This window comes from Dipodomys merriami, unplaced genomic scaffold (genome assembly GCF_024711535.1).
Source record: "Dipodomys merriami isolate MVZ:Mamm:240054 unplaced genomic scaffold, mDipMer1.0.p SCAF_134, whole genome shotgun sequence".
Lineage (NCBI taxonomy): Eukaryota > Metazoa > Chordata > Mammalia > Rodentia > Heteromyidae > Dipodomys > Dipodomys merriami.
In genome coordinates, this window is record NW_027202649.1 from 2,690,190 (window position 1) to 2,713,238 (window position 23,049).

Consider the following 23,049-nt stretch of genomic DNA (forward strand, 5'->3'; position numbering starts at 1 on the left):
GATAGGCTTTAAGCCAGATCCAGGAACATAAGGAATGATCTGAGTCATATGACTCAGAAAACTTAAAGAAACCTGTACCTTAACTGGCACCAACACTTGGACACAGTGACCAGAGCAACATTTGGTTTGCATCTAATTTGCATCTGATTTGAGCAATCAGGCACAGGGTTGAGTTTCTCTCAGACCTCGTTTACTCTCTAACAAATAAGTGGGACGAGGGTTGAATTCGAATACGTCCCTTCAGAACATGTGTGACACACGCAGTAATTGTCTCCTCTACTATGTTATAATAAATATTTTTCTAAGATAGGCATTCAGAATAAATCAAGAATGTCATTATGAATGTGAAGCCTGCTGGAATTTGTTTTCCTGACAATCCATCATGTAGCATGCATTTTGACAAACTCCGTGACCCACGGAGATCCACCATCTTAGCAGAGCAAAGGTATTTTATTTCAAAGGATGATTGTATCATTTTTTAAGGGTGTTATTTGGGAAGTGAGATACTAATGTAATCAGAAGAACTAAGCTGGGAGAGGGAAGCCAGGAAAGCCGGGAGTTCAGTCAGGCAGATGTTGAGAGGTTCAGCTGTCCAATGGCTCATATCTGCAGCCCCACAGCTGGAGGGAGGAAGAGCCGGAATCCTGGGCTCTGGCACACATGACTGAAAACCCAGCCCCCACCCCTTTCTGTCTGTGTGGCTTGAGCGAGTCGACTGCTCTAAACTTCGGTATTAGCAGATTGGGCAAATGCAGAAGTAGTTGGTAATATTTATCTGGGCTCTTTTGAGACATCATAAGCTGATTATTACAATGCACATATTAAATACTGAAACACATATAAGCGCTCATGCAAAAGTTTCTATCTTCAGTCTTAGGAAAATTAATGCTGTTAATGTTGGTGCCATTGATACGGCTATTACTATTATATCAATACATTATTATATCAATATCATTATTATTCTGATGGCCCTAAAATGACTAGCAGGTTTGTTGAGTGATAATGGAGATGGGTACCAAGAAAATCACTAGACACCCACGGAGATATGTATCTTTGCTAAAGCATGAGCTCTTGCCCAGACACAGTGAAAACCACTTCATCATATTCTTTGACTTCTTTATGACATGCTTTCCTTTGATGTACATAAAGTGAAGCAGAACCTAGTTAGGATTACATCATAAAGCAAGAGAGAAAGAGAGAGAGAGAGAGCGAGAGAGAGAAAGAGAGAGCGAGAGAGAGAGAGAGAGAGAGCATTTAAACAAAAACTATAGTGGCTAAAAATAACAGTTTGGGAGAAGACAAATGAGCTAGTGCAACTGAATCTCTCTCAACCTCTGACTGTTTGTCTGATAATTGTAGATCATCTTCACTCACTCATTGTTCTCTAATAAAGGAGTATCCGGCAGGATGGTTGGCTTGATGTAGACTATCAATAACTTTTAGGTCCCTTCCCCACAAAGAGATATCATAAAATGCCTCATTAAGAGGAGATGAAGTAAAATCGGTGGTTGTTCTCTTTTCATGTGACAACATTTCAAACACATTTTATATTCTGACAGAGATCTTTACTTATATTTTCTATTAATTTATGCTGAAGGCATAGTGTATTTGAAAAAGGAATTAGCACTTTATTTTTAGGCAAAAGAGGGAAAACATTCTTTGGTTTTCTAACACTTGACTGAATAAACTAAACGAACCTCTGTCTCTTTCATTAAATTCGGGGTTATCTGAATGAAACACCAGCAAAGTATAACTCCTCGAGGGAGAAAGCTCTAACATTTAAATTTTTGATCACTCAATATAATGTATTTGCATATATTACAAATATCTGTCTATCCACAAGCTAATTTCATCTCTGAATTAAAATGTCAAGAGTGGTAGCTACTCAGGAGATTGAGATCTGAGGATTACAATTTGAAGCCAGACCACGAAAGAAGGTCCAGGAGACTCTAATCTCTAATTAATCACCAAAAAGCTGGAAGTAGAGTTGTGGCTCAAGTGACAGAGCACCAGTCTTGAGGGTAAAACAAAAAGTTCAAGGACAGTGCCTGGGTCCTGAGTTCAACCCTCGGGCTGGCACCAAAAACAAAGTTGGAGTTGAAGATGAAAGTCAATAGTGACATTCATGGACACAAAGAAGATGTTAACCAGAAACCTTTCCATCTGAAGGTCTAATTACCTACTGCAAAAGTGTATTTTTGGTTAGTGGCCTGGCTTCTTAAGCATGTCCTTTAATATCTATGTTAGTGTGTTGAGTAAACGAACACTTACGGTAGGCACATCCAAACACCTCGATCCGCATCCCAATTCTGCCCTTAGGATTCCACTCTAGAGGAAGGAAGCGCAGAAACCTGGCTTTGACAGAAGGCTGTAGCCTAGAGTACACAACGCTGTCTGCGTTTGCATTTCCTGAAAATCCCTAGAAAAGAGGGAAAGAAGGAAATCAATGTCCCTGGAGAGCATCCATTTCACCATCTTCTAGAAGAACCATGGGCAATGCAGGTTTTACTTTATCATGAGGCCAAGGGCCAACTCCTTTAGAGAAATCAGAGTCACAGCTTTGTCCTAACACCTCTCTAGCCACAAAAGTTGTCAAAACTTTTTGCTTTACTAAGAATAGTGTAAATCGTACCAGACACATTAAAAGTAACTTTGGACTGTGATATCCTCAATAAAGATTGCTTCTAAGCTGGGTGCTGGTAGTTCACACCTATAATCCCAGCTACTCAGAAAGCTGAGATCTAAGGATCGCAGTTTGAAGCTAGCCCGGGCAGAAAAGCCCATGAGACTCTTATCTCCAATTAACTATTCAGAAAAGGATGGAAATGGCTCTGTGACTCAAGTGGTAGAGCACTAGTTTGGAGCCAAAGAAGCTCAGGGACAAGTACCTAGGCCCTGAGTTCAAGCTCCAGGGTGTATTGAAAACCTATGATCTGGTTCAGCAAAGAAGGTGCTCATCCCCTCCATGAAGAAGCAAAGTTAGGATGTGTATCTCTCCATCTTCTTCATTAACATAAACGAAAGCATCACCAACATGAAGTAGGAGCCACAGCCTGGTATCGGGTGCCAGGCATCAACCGCTCACAGCCTGAGACACACATTCAAGTTGCTAAATGGAATTGCAAACAATAAAACTTTGGAAAGACCTATAATTAGACTTCCACGATCTAGAATTTGAAAGCTCCAAGAGACCTTCAGAATGATGCTAAGCCAGCACAGTCAAATTGCAGCTGAAGACATTAAAGGTCAAGAAGGTGGAGGGGGGAAAAATCCTTTGGTGTTGCAAAACCATTGTTCAGGAAGCGCTGGTGCCATGTCGTTTCCTGCAACATCAGGATGCACTGTACGGAGGCATAGCTCACCTGCAAACCCTCGCTCTTATAGCACCTGCTAACCTGCTTTTATTATTTTTTTCCTGCATGAGACACTTTAGCACTTCACATACAGAGAAATCAACATAAACCGGAAGTGTTCTCCATCATTCGTGTTTCATTGATGCTTCACCTCCTATCCTTCCTCTCTCTTTCTTGCTATTCCTCTCTCCTCCCCCTTCACCCTTTCTTAGCTGTAAAAATCAGTATATGGGCTGGTGCTGGTGCCTCCGGCCTGTAATCCTAGCTACTCAGGAGGCTGAGATCTGAGGATCATGATTGAAAGCCAGTCCGGGCAGGAAAGTCTGTGAGACTCTTCTCTCCACTAAACCACTCACAAAACCAGAAGTGGCACTGTGGCTCAAGTGGTAGAGTGCTAACCTTGTGCTGAATTGCTGAGGGGTAGCACCCAGGCCCAGAGTTCAAGCCCCACGACAGACAAAAAAAATAGCATATGTAAAAATAACATAAGCAATGACATATGCAGATTCACCATGGCTGATCTCAAAAGGCAATAGGACAGGAGTGAACTCAATGTAAACATCAAGACTCAGGCAGTCTGTTCATTTACCTGCTTTTCTTTCTATACACTTTTACCAGGAATTTAGAAAAAAATTGAATACAGTATAAAGAAAAGAAGTTGAATGTTTCATGACCAACTTAATTTGATTTGTTTTAGCAACCAGTTCTCTGCCCTCTGGCCCCATTCATACCTCCATATACCCATTTTTAGGTTTATCAACCCCAAGTACCTACAAATTATAGGTAAAACAGATTATCTGTGGTAGCAAATAAGAGCCAAAATTGCCCTCTTTATCTCAATGAGGATCATGCAGATTCATGAAATGCTCTCCTCTTACAAAAGCAACATGAGAGCTAGGTGTGTGGTAGCTCACGCCTGTAATCCTAGCTACTCAGGAGGCTGAGCTCTGAGGATGACAGTTCAAAGCCAGCAAGGGCAAGAAAGTCTGTGAGACTCTTACCATCCAACTAACCACCAGAAAACCAGAAGTGGAGCTGTGGCTCAAAGTGGTAGAGTGCTAGCCTTGAGCAAAAAGAGCTCAGGGACAGCGCCCAGGCTCCAAGTTCAAGCCCCAAGACCAACCCAAACAAAACAAAATAAAATGAAACAAAACAACTCATAGTTTCTTCTTGGCCCTCAACCATTACCCACACCCACACCCACAGTCCCAATGTCTTCCCCTTACTGGACAGCAATAAGATCTGTAAAGGTAAATTAAACTATAGCAAAACCCCAACACCTTATGCAAACACCCCAGGGTCTTCCACGTTTTAACCTCACTGGACCTCCTTGACCAAACCAGGTTCCTTCCTACTGTGGCTATGCACAGAGAGTCAATTCTGCTTGGGAAGCCCCCTCCCCTCCCCATTCCCCTGCCTGGGTGCTCTGCTCATTGCAAGTCTGGGCCCACACCTTGCTATCTGAGACGGTCTCACCGAAACTGAGCATCTGGCAACCCCTGTCCCAGGCAGACCTTCCTGCTTTATTTTGTTTATTTCGCATGATTAAGGCAGGGCTGGGTTTCTTGGGGTTTGATTATTATTAATCCGCTTGTTTATCTTACTCTGCACAAAGGCACAGCAGTAACTTTGACAGCCTTCCATCCACAATTCTGGGAACACTGTTTCTTCACTCAAAGTGGTTTTCTGTAAGGTAGGACTGTAGGTTCGATGTTTGGGAAAGATGGCTTAGAAACAAAACCAAGTCCAACACACTCCTCCATCACAGGGCCTTTGGGAGTGGGTCATGTGACCTGACGCATCATCTATGACAGGAACAGTTACTAGCCTATCTCCAGCATAATTGGTCACAAGAATAGCCCTCTCTCCAAACTTATTTTATCATTGCTGTAGATTGAGGCTGTTTTGCCTACCATACACTCAGACTAATATTTCGAAGAACATACATATCAGACATTGTTTAATCCTGATAACTAGACTCTAACAACCAGACTTTTCTAGAAAGTTCTGCCCTAGTCCATTAGTCAATTTTCCCTTCTAGAAAGTTCTATCCTGTTCCACTGATCACATTTTTTTTGTACTAACCAACCTCCATACCAAATGTCTACAGCACCAGATTGTTCCTTTCTACAGAAATGCCTAGCATTTGTACATGGTCATTGCTTCAAATGTTTCTTCTAGAATGGTTGATGTCAGACAGTGGTTTCCCAAACTTAGATTATAGGGTAAAACTTTCTATGTTCTGAGCTTGGTCACTGGTGTGTATGCATGTGTGTGTGCGTGCACGTGTGTGTGTGTGTGTGTGTGTGTGTGTGTGTGTGTGTGTGTGTGTGTTTACGAGTACTCCAAGGTATTATGAGCCAGGTCTAAGAATCTAGCCTGCAGACATGCGCTCTAATAAGTAGCAACACGCTGTCTAATCAGATCTTTTCATACTCCTGATTCTATTTCCTGGGTGCCTCTGGCATCCTATTACAATCCCTAATTACAATTCCTTGCCAGCTGAACAGCTGGATGATTAATTAGATAACCTTTCAAAAGATCTCACTTACTTTTTTTTCAAAAATAATAGAAATTCATAGATTTAGATCGATGCTATGACAATGATTTCAGCATCTTTATGGATTAGAAGAAAGAGGTCCCAGGACAAAGATGGCAGACAGAGAAAAGGAATGGGGCGGGGGAGGTCTCTTAGGAGCCAGCCTTGCCGTTCTCTTCTGGCTGATGTATGAGTTCTCTGATTTTGTTTAAAACAGGAAGAATATGAAATGCATATTTTGTGCAAGGAACACAAATGTCCTTTGCTAGCACACTCAAAACAATGAGCGGTTATCACATAAAATTTTTGTGACGTGGAGGAGATGGCATTTGTACCACCTTTCAGTCAAATCTGAGGTTTTTATGAGCATGGATTAATTTTACACTAATTAGCAAAATAACAGAAGACACAGATACTAGGAAGCATGCAGAGTGATAAAGTAGGCAGAAGTGTCATTTTTAGGAGCCCTCTAGGTACCTTAAATGACTTTTTAATATCATTGCCATTTGGAAAATTATGCATCATAACTATTTATTAAATTAAAAGCTAGGCTGGGAAGGTGGCTCAGTGGTAGAGCGCTTGCCTTGCATGCATGAGGCCCTGGGCTCGATTCCTCAGCACCACATAAGCAGAAAAAAAAAAGTCGGAAGTGGTGCTGTGGCTCAAGTGGTAGAGTACTAGTCTTGAGCTGAAGAGCTGAGGGACAGCGCCCAGACCCAGAGTTCAGGCCCCCACAACCGGACCCCAAAAAAAATAAAAAATAAATTAAAAGCTACTGAATAAATTTGGATTATTTTGAACTTGATGCTTTTAATCTATTCTTTTATGCCAGAACCAAGGTTTGAACTCACTTTGCACCCTCACTCGGCATCTTCACTCCTGGTACTCTACCACTTGAATCATACCTCATATCTGCACTTCGTGTGTGTGTGTGTGTGTGTGTGTGTGTGTGTGTGTGTGTGTGTGTGTGGGTGGGTGGGTGTGGGTGTGTGTGTGTGCGCGCGCGCGCGCGCCAGTTTCAGAGCTTGAAGTTTCTAAGCTTCCTTCACTCAAGGCTAGTGCTCTACCATTGGAGCCACAGTTCACCTCCAGCTTGTTGGTAATTAATTTGAGATAAAAGTCTCACAGACTTTCCTGCCCAGGCTGGCTTCTAATTGCAATCTCCGCTCTCAGCCTTCTGAGCAGCTAGAGTTATAGTCAGGAGCCACCAACACCCAGCTTTGCACTTGACTTTTTTTGAAATACATAAGGTAACCAAGATTCTGCTTCAAATTTCAGTATTAGAGGAAACACCTTCCAGAACCTTTGCACACAAGGCATAGGATTGATGCTATGCTGCTTTATAAACGAAAGCTCCAAATCGGATTTTTCTTCACCTAAGGAACTTCCCACAGCTTGCTATGAAAATGTTTTCTTGTTACACCCTAACAACTCAATGAAGAAATATTGCAGGGGCAAGACCATTTTTCTGCCAACAGCCACTTGGATATTTATAACCACATTCACAGCTCATACACAATTATTAATGCAGGGAGATGAAAAGCAGACGCGTCCGTACTTTCGTGTACCAAATGATTTCACTGCCTTCACATGGTCCACAAGCCAAACCTTCCCCCACCCCCAAGAAGGAGGGTGAAGGTGTGTCTCTAACCATAGCACTCAGGAGGTGGAGGTAGAAAGATCGTGAGTTTGAAGCCAGCCTGCAAAACAAGACCTTGTCTGCAGAAAAGAAAGAAAAGGGAAAAAAAAGAAGGAAGGAAGAAAGGAGTTTAAATGTTTCTAGTTGTAAACTTTTATTACATGAATATCTGTGTCTTCTTTGAAAGATTGTGGACTGAAGTGAATGTCAGCATTAATTGAAGTGGGGGAGAATTTTGAAAGGGGTGACAGACCAAAATGCACTGTATTCATAAACTGCTTTGTTGAATGACAACTCTTTTGTACAACTTCTTAAAGATAATTTTTTTAAAAAAACTATACTTTAAAAACATATGGGTAATATATTAAATAAATGTATAAAATAAATATATTTAATAACTATATAATGTATCTATAGTATGGCTAATGGGGTTTCCTATCCCACAGGACAAATCTGGGCAGGGCCCTGGAGTTTGCTTTGCCAATATGTGCTCTGTTGCGTTTGTATCTATCCTCTTTTGCTCTCTCTCTCTTTAAACATTTTTCAGATTTGTGGATAAATTCTACTCTTTTTCCTCTCCCTACTTTATTTGAAAACTTTTCGGGAAGGGAAAGGTAATTAAACAAGAGTTCACTCGCATTCACCTCCCAAGAGAAGAATAAGTAATGTCTTTGGTCCATTTGAGCTGCTATGACAAAATGCCATGAGCTGAGTAGCTTATAAAACAGACCTCCATTTCCCAAAGTTCTAGTTGTGAGAGACTAGAAAGTCTCCCAGGTAAAGACTTCGACAGAATGGGGTCAGGCAAGGCCCATTTCCGGGCCTTACCGGATGTCTGTCCTTTTGCTGTGGGTCTCTGTGACAGAAAGGGCAAAGGAGTTCGGACAGGCCTCTTTCATAAAGACTCTAACTCCATTCTCATGCCCATGTGACCTTCTCACTTCTTCCCAAGAGGCCCTACTTCCTCCTCCCTATGGAGGCCTGGGAGGTTAAGGTTTCAACATTCCAAGTTTGGGAGGAGGCAGACATTCTTAAGGCAAACTATGTCACGTTGCAAAGGTGTTCTTCCTTGTCAATTTAAATGGCTGACAGGCCTGGAGTGTATTATGAAGCTTTAATTTTGCAGCAACCCTACAAAGTAGTTATTTTTGTCCCTCCCTTTACAACCGAAGCAAATGAAAATTATAGAGGTTATATGTCTCAAGTCACACAGCTAGAAAGTGGCAAAGCAAGAATTTAATTCCAGGCTTTTCTAACTCCAAAGCTCATAATTTAGCTAAGTCATCAAAAGCTTTCATTCCAACAGAACCTGAACGCAAACAGTCTACCCCAGAGGAAATGTGATATATTATCTAAAGCTTTTTCCCCTTGATCTCAAAATTTATATTTAAAAGCATTTACACATTTGAGAATAATACCACTTAGATTATTGCTGAACTGGGACTCAGCTCCACCAGCTGACTTTTATAGATAAAAATTATTGTATTAAGTGTTACATTTTCTCAAAATTACTGGAGAAGAATAAAAATGAAAGACAAATGTTCAGTAATCAATAAGCCTTCTTCATATAAACAGTATCTCCTCATAGATACAGAATATAAAAAGAATATGCTATTGGACTATGCAATTCATGAAATATCTAGAAATAAAATTAAAGTTATGTGTCTTAGGTGATCAAAATAAAAGAACCCTACTTGTATTTTTCCTTTTCTTTTAGACTTGTGATTTTGAAACTTAATGAGGTATTCACAGATAATTTTAAAAAGTATTCCAACCATGATAATGGATGAAGTTAATGAATTAAAGTTTTCACCAGATTTTAAGTATTTCCTAACTGATTCTCAAGTTTATGAAGAGGTACAATAGCACTAATTTCTTTCCCAAATATTAATTGAGCAACTCATGTATAAAAGCTAAGATGTATAAAGATTTCCCAACGGCCATTTACTCAGAGCTCAAAAACATCACTATCATAAATCAGAAACAGGGGACCCGTTCAACAGAGTAGTAGAGCAGACTCTAATTACATAGAAATCCAGCTGTAGCCAAATAAACAGCAGCATCAGGAGAAATTCAACACAACAAACAGGCAGGCAAACATGGAAGGCCTCTCGATATTATTGATCTCTCTTATTACGAGATCCCAGTGACCTACCCATGACCTTCATGTGACCTATCCAAGTACAACTTGTGTTGACAGAGATGGCTGACATACAGACACTAAATAAATCATAGCCACATGCTGTCAAATAAAAATCACTATTTTATGATGTCAGTAATAAATCTGTACTATGTGTGTCTTCCAAGAGATTCTCCAGTATGGAAAAAGTATAAAGGAAGAACAAAGAAAAATAAACCTGAAAAATGGAGGGAGAGGTCACTCATACAAATCCAGATGAGAATAATTGTAAACATCTGTTGAACATGCCATTGCAATCACATTCCAAAGGTCTCAATCGACTCAGTCTTGAATATGAATTATCATTCCTCTTTTGTGCTAGAGAAATATCAACCACATTAGGTCAATATGAGTCTAATGATCAATCATACGTAAGAAAACTCAAGTTCAAAAAAAATAAAAAAGAATCTAATTTTGTTCATATGAAATTAGTTTCTACCACCCTTCAGATTATTAACAGTTCAGTGAGAAGTGGCAGTCATTATCTTCACATCTGTAGTCAAGAGGTCGTAAATTATTACTGCTTCAGGTGCTTTTAATATCAAAGGGTTTGAACTTTGAAGACAGAAAGACCAGCCAATGAAGGATAGAACCTCCATTGTGGTTGATGACTATTGTTACCACACAGCAATGAACTGTTATGTGAAAGATACATGGACAGATCATAAAGCTTACAATTATATTAGGGGATTATAGGCACAATTTTGCAGAAGACTAAATTTTTACTGAGATAGAAAATAACCTTTAAGCACTATGAAAAAAAATCACATTAGGGAAGTGCTAGACTAGGAAATTCTGAACAACGCCCTGCTAAAAAGACAGTAAAATACTAAATGTCTATCATTTGAATGTAGAAGACAAAAAGAAAACCCCAAAGAGGTGAGTCTCACATTTCAGGCTCTTTTTCTTCAGAATTGATGAAAGGATTCTTGAAGAGGAGAAATAGAAGTTGCACAGATTCTTTGACCATTTCAATAGATTTGAGGTACATTTTTAGTTCTAACTCCCTGAGGTAGAAGAATACTTCGTAGGCCTCTATACATGGTGTGTTAGAACACTGAGAGTCTCTATGTTAGGGTAAAGGATGAGACAGAGAGGGACTGGAGACAAGTAGAAGAGACTTTTTTGAAGACCCAACTTTTACAAGAGTCCCCACATTTCTTTGGACTTTGCCTTCAGGACTCTTCCAAACTCTTAGTGAGGACCCAGAGAATATGGCTTGGCAGGGAAAAAGGTCATCCCTGTAAAATATGCCCAGTATCCTCCATAATAAAAGCCTAGTCTCCCAGGAAAGTCTACCATGTTCTATGCCAAATGGAAAGGGCAGCCCTCTCTCCCTCTCCCTCACCCTCTCCCTCTCCCCACCCACCTCTCTCTCCAGTTTCCCAAGCTTTCCTGTCTCATCTAAAAGAAATCAACAGGTATTAAGTCTTCAAGAAAATAGATTGACAACTCCTAGCCACAGAGGACAGAGTGCTGGGGGAAACTACTAGAGAAATAGTTGTGAATATCACAGCTCTGAGACAAAAACTCTGAAACACTGAAATTTATTTGGAAAAGTACAGAAAAGGTCCATTCCTTGTACACACCAGGATACCAGCAGGAGTCCAGTACAATGCTAGCAGATTGCAACCAAAAGAGCTGCACAATGCAGACTGTGAAGAGAAAGACAAAACCAAGGGCCCTAGATGCGTCCAAAGCCAATGCTTAGCACCTCTGGCCCCTTGCATCGACCATTGGACACACCCAAATTCCTAGACAGAGCAATAGAAATCCTTGTAATAATGACCTGCTGCTAGACACGACACAGCCAGCTTTCAAAACACAAATGCATGCACGCGCGTGTACACACACATACAGCACAAAAGAAAAAAGTTTGCAGAGACAACATAATTATCGAAACCAGATTCAGATAAGCCACAGGTGTTGGCTTTATGAGACTGACTTTACAACAAGATGTGGCAGGCTCTAATGAAAAAGCGATCAACATACAAAAACAGATGAGTAATGGAAACAGGAAAATGAAAAGCCAATGGTCAAAGGAAAAAGCGAAAAGTAAAACTTACGACAATGCAAATGCACAATAGCTGTGAAGGACACATCAAAAATTCAACATGGCTAAGAGAAGCTCAGTGAGCCTGAAGACAGGAAAATACAAGCTTCCTAAACTATAATGAAAGAAAAGAAAAAAGCAGGAGATAATATCCAAGAACTGTAGGTCAAATACAAAAGTTACAACATCAAGGCTGGCACCCTACCACTTGAGCCATGTCTCCTCTTTCAGCATTTTGCTGGCTCATTGGAGATAAGAATCTCAAAGACTTCTCTGCTCTGGCTTCAAACCATGATGCTCAGATTCCTACCTCTTGAGTAGTGAGGATTATAGACATGAGCAAGTTATCAGTGTCCAGCTTGTACAGTGAAATATTCTAAAGCACTGAAAATAAGACAGCTATTCCCAAATAGCTGCCCAAGTGCATTTCACATGATGTTCACCCAAGAAGTTAAATATAAAAAGAATTCACATTGTATGATTCCTTTCTGCATTGAATTCAAAACAGACAAAAGTCCTCTGCTTTGTTAGAAATCTTTTTTTTAATTTTTTTTAAATTTTATTTTATTTTATTTGTGCCTTGTTAGAAATCTTGACAATACAGATTTAGAGAGAAGATAGATAGTAATACATTCATTTTTTTGAAAATTCAATGAGCTGCATATAGTTATCCATTTCCTCTCTTTCTGGATATTTGGTGTACTTTGCATAAAAAAGCAAACAAAAATAATCATGCTAACTATGGGAAAGAAAGATACCTTTTACATGCTAAGGCAGTGCAGAGAATTCAGTCAAGATTTAAATTTCTTACATGTGTTTATCCCAAAACAAAAACAACTTTTAAAAAGATATTAAAGGGACTGGGAAGGTGGCTCAGTGGTACAGCGCTTGCCTTGCATGCCTGAGGCCCTGGGTTCAATTCCTCAGCACCACATAAACACATAAGCAGAAAAAGCCGGAAGTGGGCGCTATAGATCAAATATAGTAGAACGCTAGCCTTGAGCTGAAGAGCTGAGTGACAGCGCCCAGGCCCAGAGTTCAGGCCCCACAACCGGCAAAAAAAAAAAAAAAAAGATATCGAAGAGTATCTCATTAAAATTGTATTTTCACCTTTGTGGTTTTTTTTAAAAATAGATCATTAAGAACACCCTGAGAAATACTTTCCAAGTTTGTATTTTCGATATCATATAATTTATCATGCATTATACCATAAACAGCTCCATTAACATCTTTCCTTTTACCATGAATATTACAATAAATAATGGCATTCTGGTGACCATTATCATGAAAATAACTACTGTTCAGAGCTGAAATAATAATACAAAGTTCCCCCTTAGAGACATTATAAAATTTGAAGTAAAATATTCCTGGTTCACCTCTGTGTTCTATTTATGTTTCCATACAGTCCGTCTAATCTATTGATGAGCTTCCAGAATGTTCCAAAGTTTCATTTACTCATGTTACAAATTAGTCACTGTTTTCCCAAGTGAACACTTCAGTATATGTGTCTTAGGGGGAGACTTGAAATCAACTACTTTTCCAGGCAGATCAAATACTTTATTATTATAAACTTGAAAACCTGGAATGTTACAAAAGGTGGACTAGAGCTCAATCATATCACGGTTCCTTACCTTCGATAGTGCTCATTTCAGCCTCTGAGTTAATTAAACATTATTCAATATTAATTAATTTTACTAGGAATGTATATTGTGTATATCCATGTAAATTTAGTACCATGATGTACATCAAATACTATATATTTAGCTGATGGCCACTGTATAATGATGTAAGCCCCAACTCACGCTTTCAGAGAAGCTAGGCTTTTTTGAGACTGAGCAGATGCAGAGATTAATGGTCCCAACAGAATTCTCTTACAAGGCTGCTGCTAACTTTAAATTTTACTGAATATTTTTAGACTAGAGAGACAAAAAATACAAGGCTGAATTATTTTGGGTGGTTTGACCTTCAGATTTCTGCACAATTTGGTCACACAATTAGAGTTCCATTTACAAAGCAAGTCAAAGGAGACATTTACTTTATTTGGCAATAACGTAATCAGAGAGCCAAAAAATATATAGGCCTTCTGATCCTTCACCAAACAGACAAACTCATTTTTCCTCCGGGAACAGAGGGTGAATAAATCCATGCAGCAAACGTGGAGCTAGAAAGACTGGTGCAAATTTGTATTTCAATCAATAATAACACCTGCCGACTGCCAGATGTAATAAAACAACAAACTAGTAAATGTCCCTATACCCCTGGGTAAGCTGATATAGACAAATGAAAGAAGAATACAGAAAGCTTATACATTTCAGTGCAAGGGCTCCATTTTTAATGCTCAGATATCTGAGATTTGGGTAGGACTCTATTCAATGCAGATGATACAAACTCATTCCCTTCCTGTTCCAAGAAACTCTTTTCTCTTCGCAGAGAACATTTTTCAAACAATAACCCCCACTATTCCAAAACTCAAGTGAAATATTAATATTCATAGACAAACTAGGGATGTCCATTCAGACCTTTCTTCTAGAGGCCTTTGGGCATGCTGGAGTGAACAAGACAAGGCTGGCTCTTAACAGATGAAGTCACAGCTGGGGAAGGGTGAATTCAGAGAGATTCCTAAAGTTCTCTTCATCTCTCAGTGGGGTAGATAAATGGTTAACAAGTTTGGGTTTCAAAGATAAGCAGATTTACCATCTTCCTGTTTGGTGCAACGTGCAATTGTGGTTGTTGTATTGTGTAACGGGCCATCTACACAAACATCATTGATAGATACTTTCGTAGACTTGACTAGAAATTTAATCATTCAAGCTAAAACTCCAAGTCACCCAGCTAGACAGCTGAAAGACAAATAGAATCTCCTCTAAATACATTATGACCAAAGTGATGATTACATTAGGAAACAAGCCAAATATTTATTCGCCTGTAACTGACAATATTTTTATTTATTTTTACTTTTTACAGTGTCAAGGATTGAACTCAGAATCACGTGTATACAAGACCAATAAGTACATCCCAGGCTCTACACACACACACACACACACACACACACTCACACACAGACACAGACACACACACACACACACACACACACACACACACACACACACACACACACACACACACACACACACACACACACACACACACACACACACACCACAAATATATGTTATGGGGTTTCTATTCTGGGGCTTGAACTCAGGACCTAGGTGCTGGCCCTTAGCTTTTTTGCCACAGCTCTCCTTCTGGCTTTTTTTATTGGTGGTAGTGGTAGTTGTGGGGCTTGAACTCTGGGCCTGGGGCTGTCCCTGCACTCTTCAGCTCAAGGCTAGCGCCCTACCACTTGAGCCACAGCGCCACTTTCTGGTGGTTTATTGGAGATAAGAGTCTCACAGAGTTACCTACCCAGTCTGGCTTTGAACCCTGATCCTTAGATCTCAGCCTCCTGAGTAGCTACGATTGCAGGCATGAGCCCCACCGGCACCCAACTCTGACAATATTTTTAACTTGGAAACAAAAGATAGCAAGAAGATACTTCCTAGAAAAGTTACTTCAATGAAAATAGTTTTAATTTCTTTAATGTAGAGTTTTATTTCCTTTTAAACTAGTTTGCCTTTGCATATAAATTTTGAAAATTATACTTTAGTCAGTGTAATTACAGGCCCATACAGCAATAAGAAGAACCTAAGTATCCATATTGTTTCTGTCTGAATGCAACTGAGATTGGTTGATTAACATTTGAAAACTATTTCAAAGGTGTATAATCAATTTGAAGATAGATAACTTTTATATTTAGAGCCACCCTCTCGTGTCCGTTATGAAACATCCCGCACGTGGTTTTAATGATACTGCATAGTTTTTTTTTCATTTAAGCTGCTTTTTAGAATTTTCAGAAACTACATTATCTATAATATGTACAATAGTATTTCTGTAAAAAAAAAAAAAAGAAAGAAAAACAAGTAAAATGCCTGAATGCTCTCTATAGACAAAGAAATATAAAATGAAGACATCGAAGCAACCACACACTAGTGGGCATTGTATTTTTACACTGAGCTGATATTCATCAGAATGACATATGCAGAGTCAGTGGCTGCAAGCGTTTAAATTTGCCTTTTAATCCTTCCAGGACAGTCACAAATTCTTGGGCCACAAAAGTAACAGTAATGAATTTTAAAATAAAAGACATACCTACTTACCCTGGCTGTGTTCTCTCAGAACTGAAAATTGCAGCTCTATAAGAGGAGGAACAGCAGGGTGCCTGCGGCTCACACCTATAATCCTAGCTACTCAGGCTGAGATCTGAAGATCACAGCTCAAAGCCAGTTGGGGCAGGAAAGTCCATGAGACTCTTATGTCCAATAAACTACTCAGAAAAAGCTGGAAGTGACGCTATGGCTCTAGTGGTGGAGCACTAGCCTTGAGCACAGAGAGGCTAAGGAACAGAACAGGCTCTGTGTTCAGGTACTAGGAGGAACACACATATCTGAGCATGTGAAATTTCTCAGGGACTTGATTGAGTCACAGATAGTATAAAGGGTAAGGTGCTACACAACCAGAAAATAGCATTTGAAATCCACACTTCATTTATTAAGTTGAGCTCTTTGGAAAGTTCAAGTCTTTGAGTATGAAGAACAACAAAATGTGCTTTTTCCAGCTTACTGTTGGAAATTTGAAAACACCAACTAGATACTGGGTAAATGCATGAATGTTCTTTTTTTCCTCTTTCTTTTTAAGGATTAGTTTCACTGAAATACTCATCTATCAAAGATTTGCACTGAAATGCTGGGAAATGAAAGCTGAGGATGTTGGCAGTTTGCTTCTAAACAATGCAGAGAATGAGCAACCCAGGAAAGAAACTCCAGGGACGGGACTTACTGAGCAGGTGTTGCTGGTTGTCCAGGCTGAGAACAGGCCCCAGTGGTTCATTTTACATCAACTTGAGTGTACAAACTGAGTAGGCAGACTAGTTTTTGTTTGGATTAATTGCATGGGTGCATGTGAGGAGCTTAACCTATTTACAATCCAACATTTTCCCTTTATAAGCGTTCTTTCCTTAATATGGGCTATATATTCTGAATATTTCTGTTGACAAGCAGGAACTTTATTTTTATGTATCTAGTTAACTTAATAGCTCTCAAAGCACTGGAAAAAAATTGCCTGTTTATTTAGTAATCAGGATGGATTGTGTTGCATAAAATTAATGGTTTCTGTAAGTCATGTGCTTTAACAACATTAAAAAAAGTTTAATTTGGGGAGCAATACATGCTATACATAGGGTTCAAGAATTTGCTTAGAAACTTACATTAAAATTTATGGAAGTGGCTCAAGTGGTAGAGGGCTAGCCTTGAGTAGAAAAGCTTGGAGATTGCACCCTAGTTCTGAGTTCATTTGTGTTCACACATGTGCATATGCACACACATATACACATACACACACAATTGTAATTCTTCTTTCCATTTGGCTTAGCAACTACAATGGTCAGATTTAAGCCAATACAAGGAAAGAGCAATTATGGAACTTGTGTGGTTTTAAGATAGTCTCTAGATTAATGAATCTAATATTATGTTTAATAGTGAGGATTAAGTGTCCATAGAGTTATTCTGAAAAACACAATTGTGTCCATGAACACTCATAGACAATGATTGCATTAGAAAAAATTCTCTCAGTGTGTATTGTTTTCTATCCAGAGTTCAAGAAATTAAATTATTTTCTTTATTGGTATTGTATACATTTCATCATACATTTATCAGTTACTCCATCTTGAATTTATACATTTTTAACTGACAGATAATAATTGTACGCACTTAGGAGCTACAGCATAATGTTCTGATCTATGTACACAACATAGCAAGATTCAATCAAGCTAGTTAATATATCCATCACCTTGTGAATTTTCATTCATTTTAGACAAGAAAATAAAAATGTAATCATTTTAGACACTCTGAAATATTCATTATTATGATCCATGTTCACCATGCAATTGCTTAGCCCAGTGTCATCATTACAACTTCTGAAGATCTCAAAGATCTCAAAGTATACATGCTGGTATAAAAGGAGACTGCAATGCTTTTATTGAACCTAAGGTTTTCCTAGTATGTCTACTCATTGTGCCACATAATTTTGCCTGTTATTCATTGAATGCTCACAATTTTTTGACACTATCTTCTATGAAGACATCACACATGAAACAATTAAGAGTAACTAAAAAGCTTTCCAAACACTCCCAGGTATAAGAGATTGTAAGGCTGCTGTGTTGCCTATGAAGTTAAATAATGGATATTAGACTAAGGCAAGTATCCTAGAGAATAGAGTAACATTTTTGACTAGTTTGCTTAGTAACCGTCCCAATTTGGTTTCTTTGAGTCTAAGAGGTCATAAATGTATGATAGTTTGGTTAATTATTCATTGATGTGCATCATTTATCTTCAACTACACATATATACCTATATATTCATATATACATACCCATCTAAGTTGATTTTTTTAGTGGATTTTTTTGTCATGGGGCCTGGATGCTGTCCTTGAGCAATTTTTTTTTAATTTTTATTTTGTTTGTGAACATACTGTACAGAGGAGTTACAATTACATGGGCAGGATAATGTGTACATTTCTTACCAAGCATTGCAGCCTCCTCCTTTGTTTACCCTTCACATCCCTTCCCAGCCTCCCCCCTCCCCCCAATCCCAATCCTTCTCCTTCCTCCCCCTTCCCCCCCCCCCCCGCACCGACGTTGTAAAGCTCGTTTTGGACATGACAACTTGTACTTCTCATTGTTGCAACAGGTCCACCTGTATCCTTAAACAACTGGTTTTTCCCCGTCTCCTCCACAAGTTATACTGACATCAAATATAGTGAAAGCAGGGGTTATACTGTGGGGGAGGGTCCTTGAGCAATTTTTGCTCAAGGCTAGTGCTCTACCACTTTGAACCACAGCACCACTTCCCATTTTCTGGTAGTTAATTGGAGATAAAAGTCTCACAAACTTTCCTACCTGGGCTGGCTATGAACTGTGATCCTCAAATCTCAGCCTCCTGAGTAGCTAGGATGACAGGCGTGAGCCATTAGCATCCAGCTCTTAGTGGATTCTAATATGCTTTTTAAATTGGCATATCTCTTCTTTCTTTAAATTTTTAAATTGTATTTTATTTTTATTTATTTTCTTATTGCTTGGTGGTACTAGGGTTTGAACTCAGGATCTTGTATTTTCTAGGCAGGGATTAGATCACTTGAATCACTCCACCAGCCCTTCCTACATTGGTTATTTTTTTAAATAGGGTCTCAATTTGTGCCAAGACTGGCTTGGACTGCAGTCCTCCTATTTATGCTTCACACATAGCTGGGATGACAGGCATGCACCACCACCACCAGTGCAACCAGCTATTGGTTGAGATGGAGTCTCATAAATTTTTTGCCCCCAGTAGACTCCCCCACCTCAATCTTTCTCCCAAGACCTACACCCACTCAAGTAGCTGGGAATATAAGCTTAAGGCTATCCATTTGGAGTACAATGTATCATGCATTTCAAAATTTTTAAGGGAGAATTTTAAACATCATCACCAAGAGGAAATGGTAAGTCCATAAAGCAGTGAGTATGTCAATTACCTTCCTTGGATAAGTATAGAAGTATCAGGTATTCCAACGTACCCCATAACAGGCAAGGCAAATTCTTAAGTGCACAGCGGTGGCTACTCGCTCCATCTAGAGCACAATAGCAGGAGCCGATTGTCTGGATCACAAGGCTGCTTAAAGACAATTTTACTGAAAACTCTCTGGGGGGATACAGCACCACTGTCAAGCACGTTGGCTTTCATGCAGGTATGTTAGAATGTCTAAACCGATTTCATTAAAGTACATGTTAATTCACACCATTTTTAAAGACACCAAAAAGAACACTAAAAAAAGCAATAATAATTAACCCTGCACATGCACTTGATGGACTATTATAAAGCAATTAAAGTGTTGATTTGGAGGGGGGGCAGATCATTGGAAAATCAGCATGCCCTTTGCACTGCTTAAGGATGCCATGAGATCATGTGATCAGCATGCTTGTAAATCACTTCCAGATTAAGCACAATAAGAAGGAAAGACGACATGACATCAATCGAAGATTTAATAGTGGTTTTGTTCATTGGCAAGATTTTAGATTTATTCTTTTATCTAAATTGTATTATCTTTGAGTAATTCTACAAAGGAGTTGCCATTTACCCAAGCAGCTGATGAATACAACGCATCTTGATTGATGTCACCCCTTCCAACATTCTCTCCCATCCCTGCCAACCCCCCTTCCCTCGTGCTGCTTAATTTTGTAGGCAATCCAATGAATTCTTCATTGCGTTCCCCTCCCCCCCCCCATTCTCCTCTTCATTCCCCTTGACCCCACCCCCTCCCTTTCAAGTGCCTGTTTTCTGGTGTTTATTTAGTTGAACTTTGACTTTGCCTTTCTAAGGAATTACACTATTTGAACACTCCCTTGTATCTACCATATTTCAGCTAATACCATATTTCAGTATGTACTTGAATACCACTCAACATATTTACTTACGTGTTACTCTTTTTGACTTTCTAAAATTATCTTTAAGGAGTTTGCAAAGGGGTTTAAATTCAACCCATCAGTTTATAAGAACAATGCATCTTGATCAATGCTTTTCCATTGTCTCCCTCATCTTTCCTGCTTAGATTTCTCCTTCACTTCTATTTAGTGACTTCTCAGGATGTAAGTATAATACTTATATAAAACATTATAAACAAAAGGACCACTTGAATATATTCTTTTCTTCATCTACTACAAGTGTCTATACCCAAATGGCTTTCCTTGGATATTGTCAATTTCCTGCATCTCATCAACCATTCAGGTTCTGTTGAACTCTTCCTATGGGCACCAGTGACCTCATGAGAAGAGTCTCAAACTTAGATTGTGACTGTTGCCTATTTTCTTGCAATTCAACTCTTAGATACTGTCTCTCTTTTTGTTGTTGGTTTGTCTGCTTCTTTTTGTTTGCTAGCTCTGGTATTTGAACTCAGGACCTTGCATTTGCTCTGTCTACTTGCTCCACTAGTACTCTACCACTTGAACCACACCTCCGTTCAACTCTCCAAATACTTTTCTAAATTTGCCTTTTGAGAAATATTTTTATCAAATCTAAGAATAACAACCAAATACAGATGACTCATTCTGAGAGCGTACTGTTCAGCCAACCTCATCTGAATTTCTCCGTGAGCAGTGTCTGATTTCATGACCTTTTTACAAGACAGAGTCCATTTTTTTTCATTCAATAGATGAGAGAACCAGTACTAGGAAAGGTAAAAGCGTCTTATTCGAGATCACAACATTAGCAAGACGAGATAAGGAAAACAAGCAAGGGCATACAGGGCCAATATTATTATTTAAAATCAAAATATAGCACTTCGTGTTTTAAAAGCTGGCAAAAGTCAGAATGCTTTAGAATATCATGTGTTGGCATAAATACAGGAATATATAAGCACTACTGCTGGAATTATTCATTGCTACCCTTACCTTTTAAAAAATGTGATTTATTTAATGACTTTCTTTTTGTTGTTGTTTATGTGTACCCAAGAAAAGAACCCAGGGCCTCGTGCATGCTAGGTAAGCACTCTACCACAAAGCCACATTCCCAAAAGCAAGCTACCCTTGCTTTTGAAGGTGTGTTTTCAATGTCACATCGCTGATGTGCTCACCCTGTTATCTAGTGGATCGACCTCAGGCTACAAAGCCCAGAATAATTCTCACTCAGGCGCCCAGAGAGGCGCACATGGGAGATGTGTGCAGGGTTACAGCTAAGAGAAGAAGGCAGCCTCGGGCCCTCGGTGAAGAATGTGGATAGGGAGGTGGAAGCAGGTATAGCAAAGGCGGTATCCTGAGTCTCATAACAGAGTCTGCATGCCCATCACAAAGTATATACAGTGCTGGGCTGGGAAGGTGGCTCAGTGGTAGAGCACTTGCCATGCATGCCTGAGGCCCTGGGTTTGATTCCTCGGCACCACATAAGCAAAAAGAAAAAAGCCGGAAGTGGCGCTGTGGCTCAAGTGGTAGAGCGCTAGCCTTGAGCTGAAGAGCTGAGGGACAGCGCCCAGGCCCAGAGTTCAGGCCCCACAACCGGACCCAAAAATAAAAAATTAAAAAAAAAAAAAAAGTATATACAGTGCTACCATGGCCGTGAAATTTTATTCATGAAATGACAGAATTAAGAATTGTCTCTAACACTAGCATTTTATGAATCAAGCCTTATTATTTCCAGTTGTTTACTGCTACCATTAGGTAGGTAACGGTGGCTATATACATATATATAGCCTGTTCCTAGAAATGCATAATAATGAATGCAGATCTCATCCCTCCACCCCCGGTGAGGGCTTTACCCACATTCAGCTCCAGTCCTGTACCCCTTGAAGACAGGGCAAACAGCCTCTTTCTCTACCAGCCCACTGGTTAGGTGACTCTCTTTTACGATGAACCCTTCTCCCTGAAATCCCTCCTGACATTAGTAGCTCGGGATTCACCATGGCTCTCCTTGTAACTCACAGCTGAATATAGCTCAATTCTCATCAGTCATTTCTTCATCTTCTTTTTTTTTTTTTCTTTTTTTCTTATTTTGTCCGTCGTGGGGCTTGAACTCTGGGCCTGGGCGCTGTCCCTCAGCTCTTCAGCTCAAGGCGAGCGCTCTACCACTTGAGCTACAGCGCCACTTCCGGTTTTCTGGTGGTTTATTGGAGATAGGAGTCTCACGGTCTCCCCTGCCCGGGCTGGCTTTGAACCGCGATCCTCAGATCTCAGCCTCCTGAGTAGCTAGGATTACAGGCATGAGCCACCAGCGCCCGGCTCTTCATCTTCTTAGAAGCCCTCCTCCCTTCAGCATCACCCACGGATTCTCTGCTCGGAAACCCCTCCCCACCTCCTGGACCGCCGGTTCCGATGTGTCCTACTGCACAGACTGCCTGCGATGGCTTTGTCCTGCCTCCTCTTGGAGGCTGGTTGGATAAATCAGAAGCTCCCGTGTGCACACCAGGTTGCCATGATGTCCTAAAACCACAAAGGCAAGCCATGCCTGGTTCACCCGTCTGTCTATGGGACAACATGCACTACGCATTTTCTAAATACATGAATGACTGCTGAGCATCCGAAGCCTGGTCACTATTCATTCTAATTCCCTTTGCACTTCCAGCTTGAAATCATGAAAACCATTCCCGAAGCACATGCCCCGTCTCTGACGTTCTGGTCCAATCCCACCCTGGTCTTGTATCACCCTGAATCTTCCTGGCTTTCCACGT

At 39.9% G+C, this 23,049-nt stretch overlaps 1 protein-coding gene across 1 annotated transcript in view; it reads right to left on the reverse strand.

Moving 5' to 3' along the window:
- Window positions 1–23,049, reverse strand: part of LOC138825097 (contactin-associated protein-like 4) — a 230,957-nt gene that overhangs the window by 115,390 nt on the left and 92,518 nt on the right. The window contains exon 4 of the mRNA XM_070019483.1: window positions 2,272–2,419. Within this exon, the coding sequence (XP_069875584.1) occupies window positions 2,272–2,419 (148 nt within the window). The remainder of the gene's footprint in view (window positions 1–2,271; window positions 2,420–23,049) is intronic.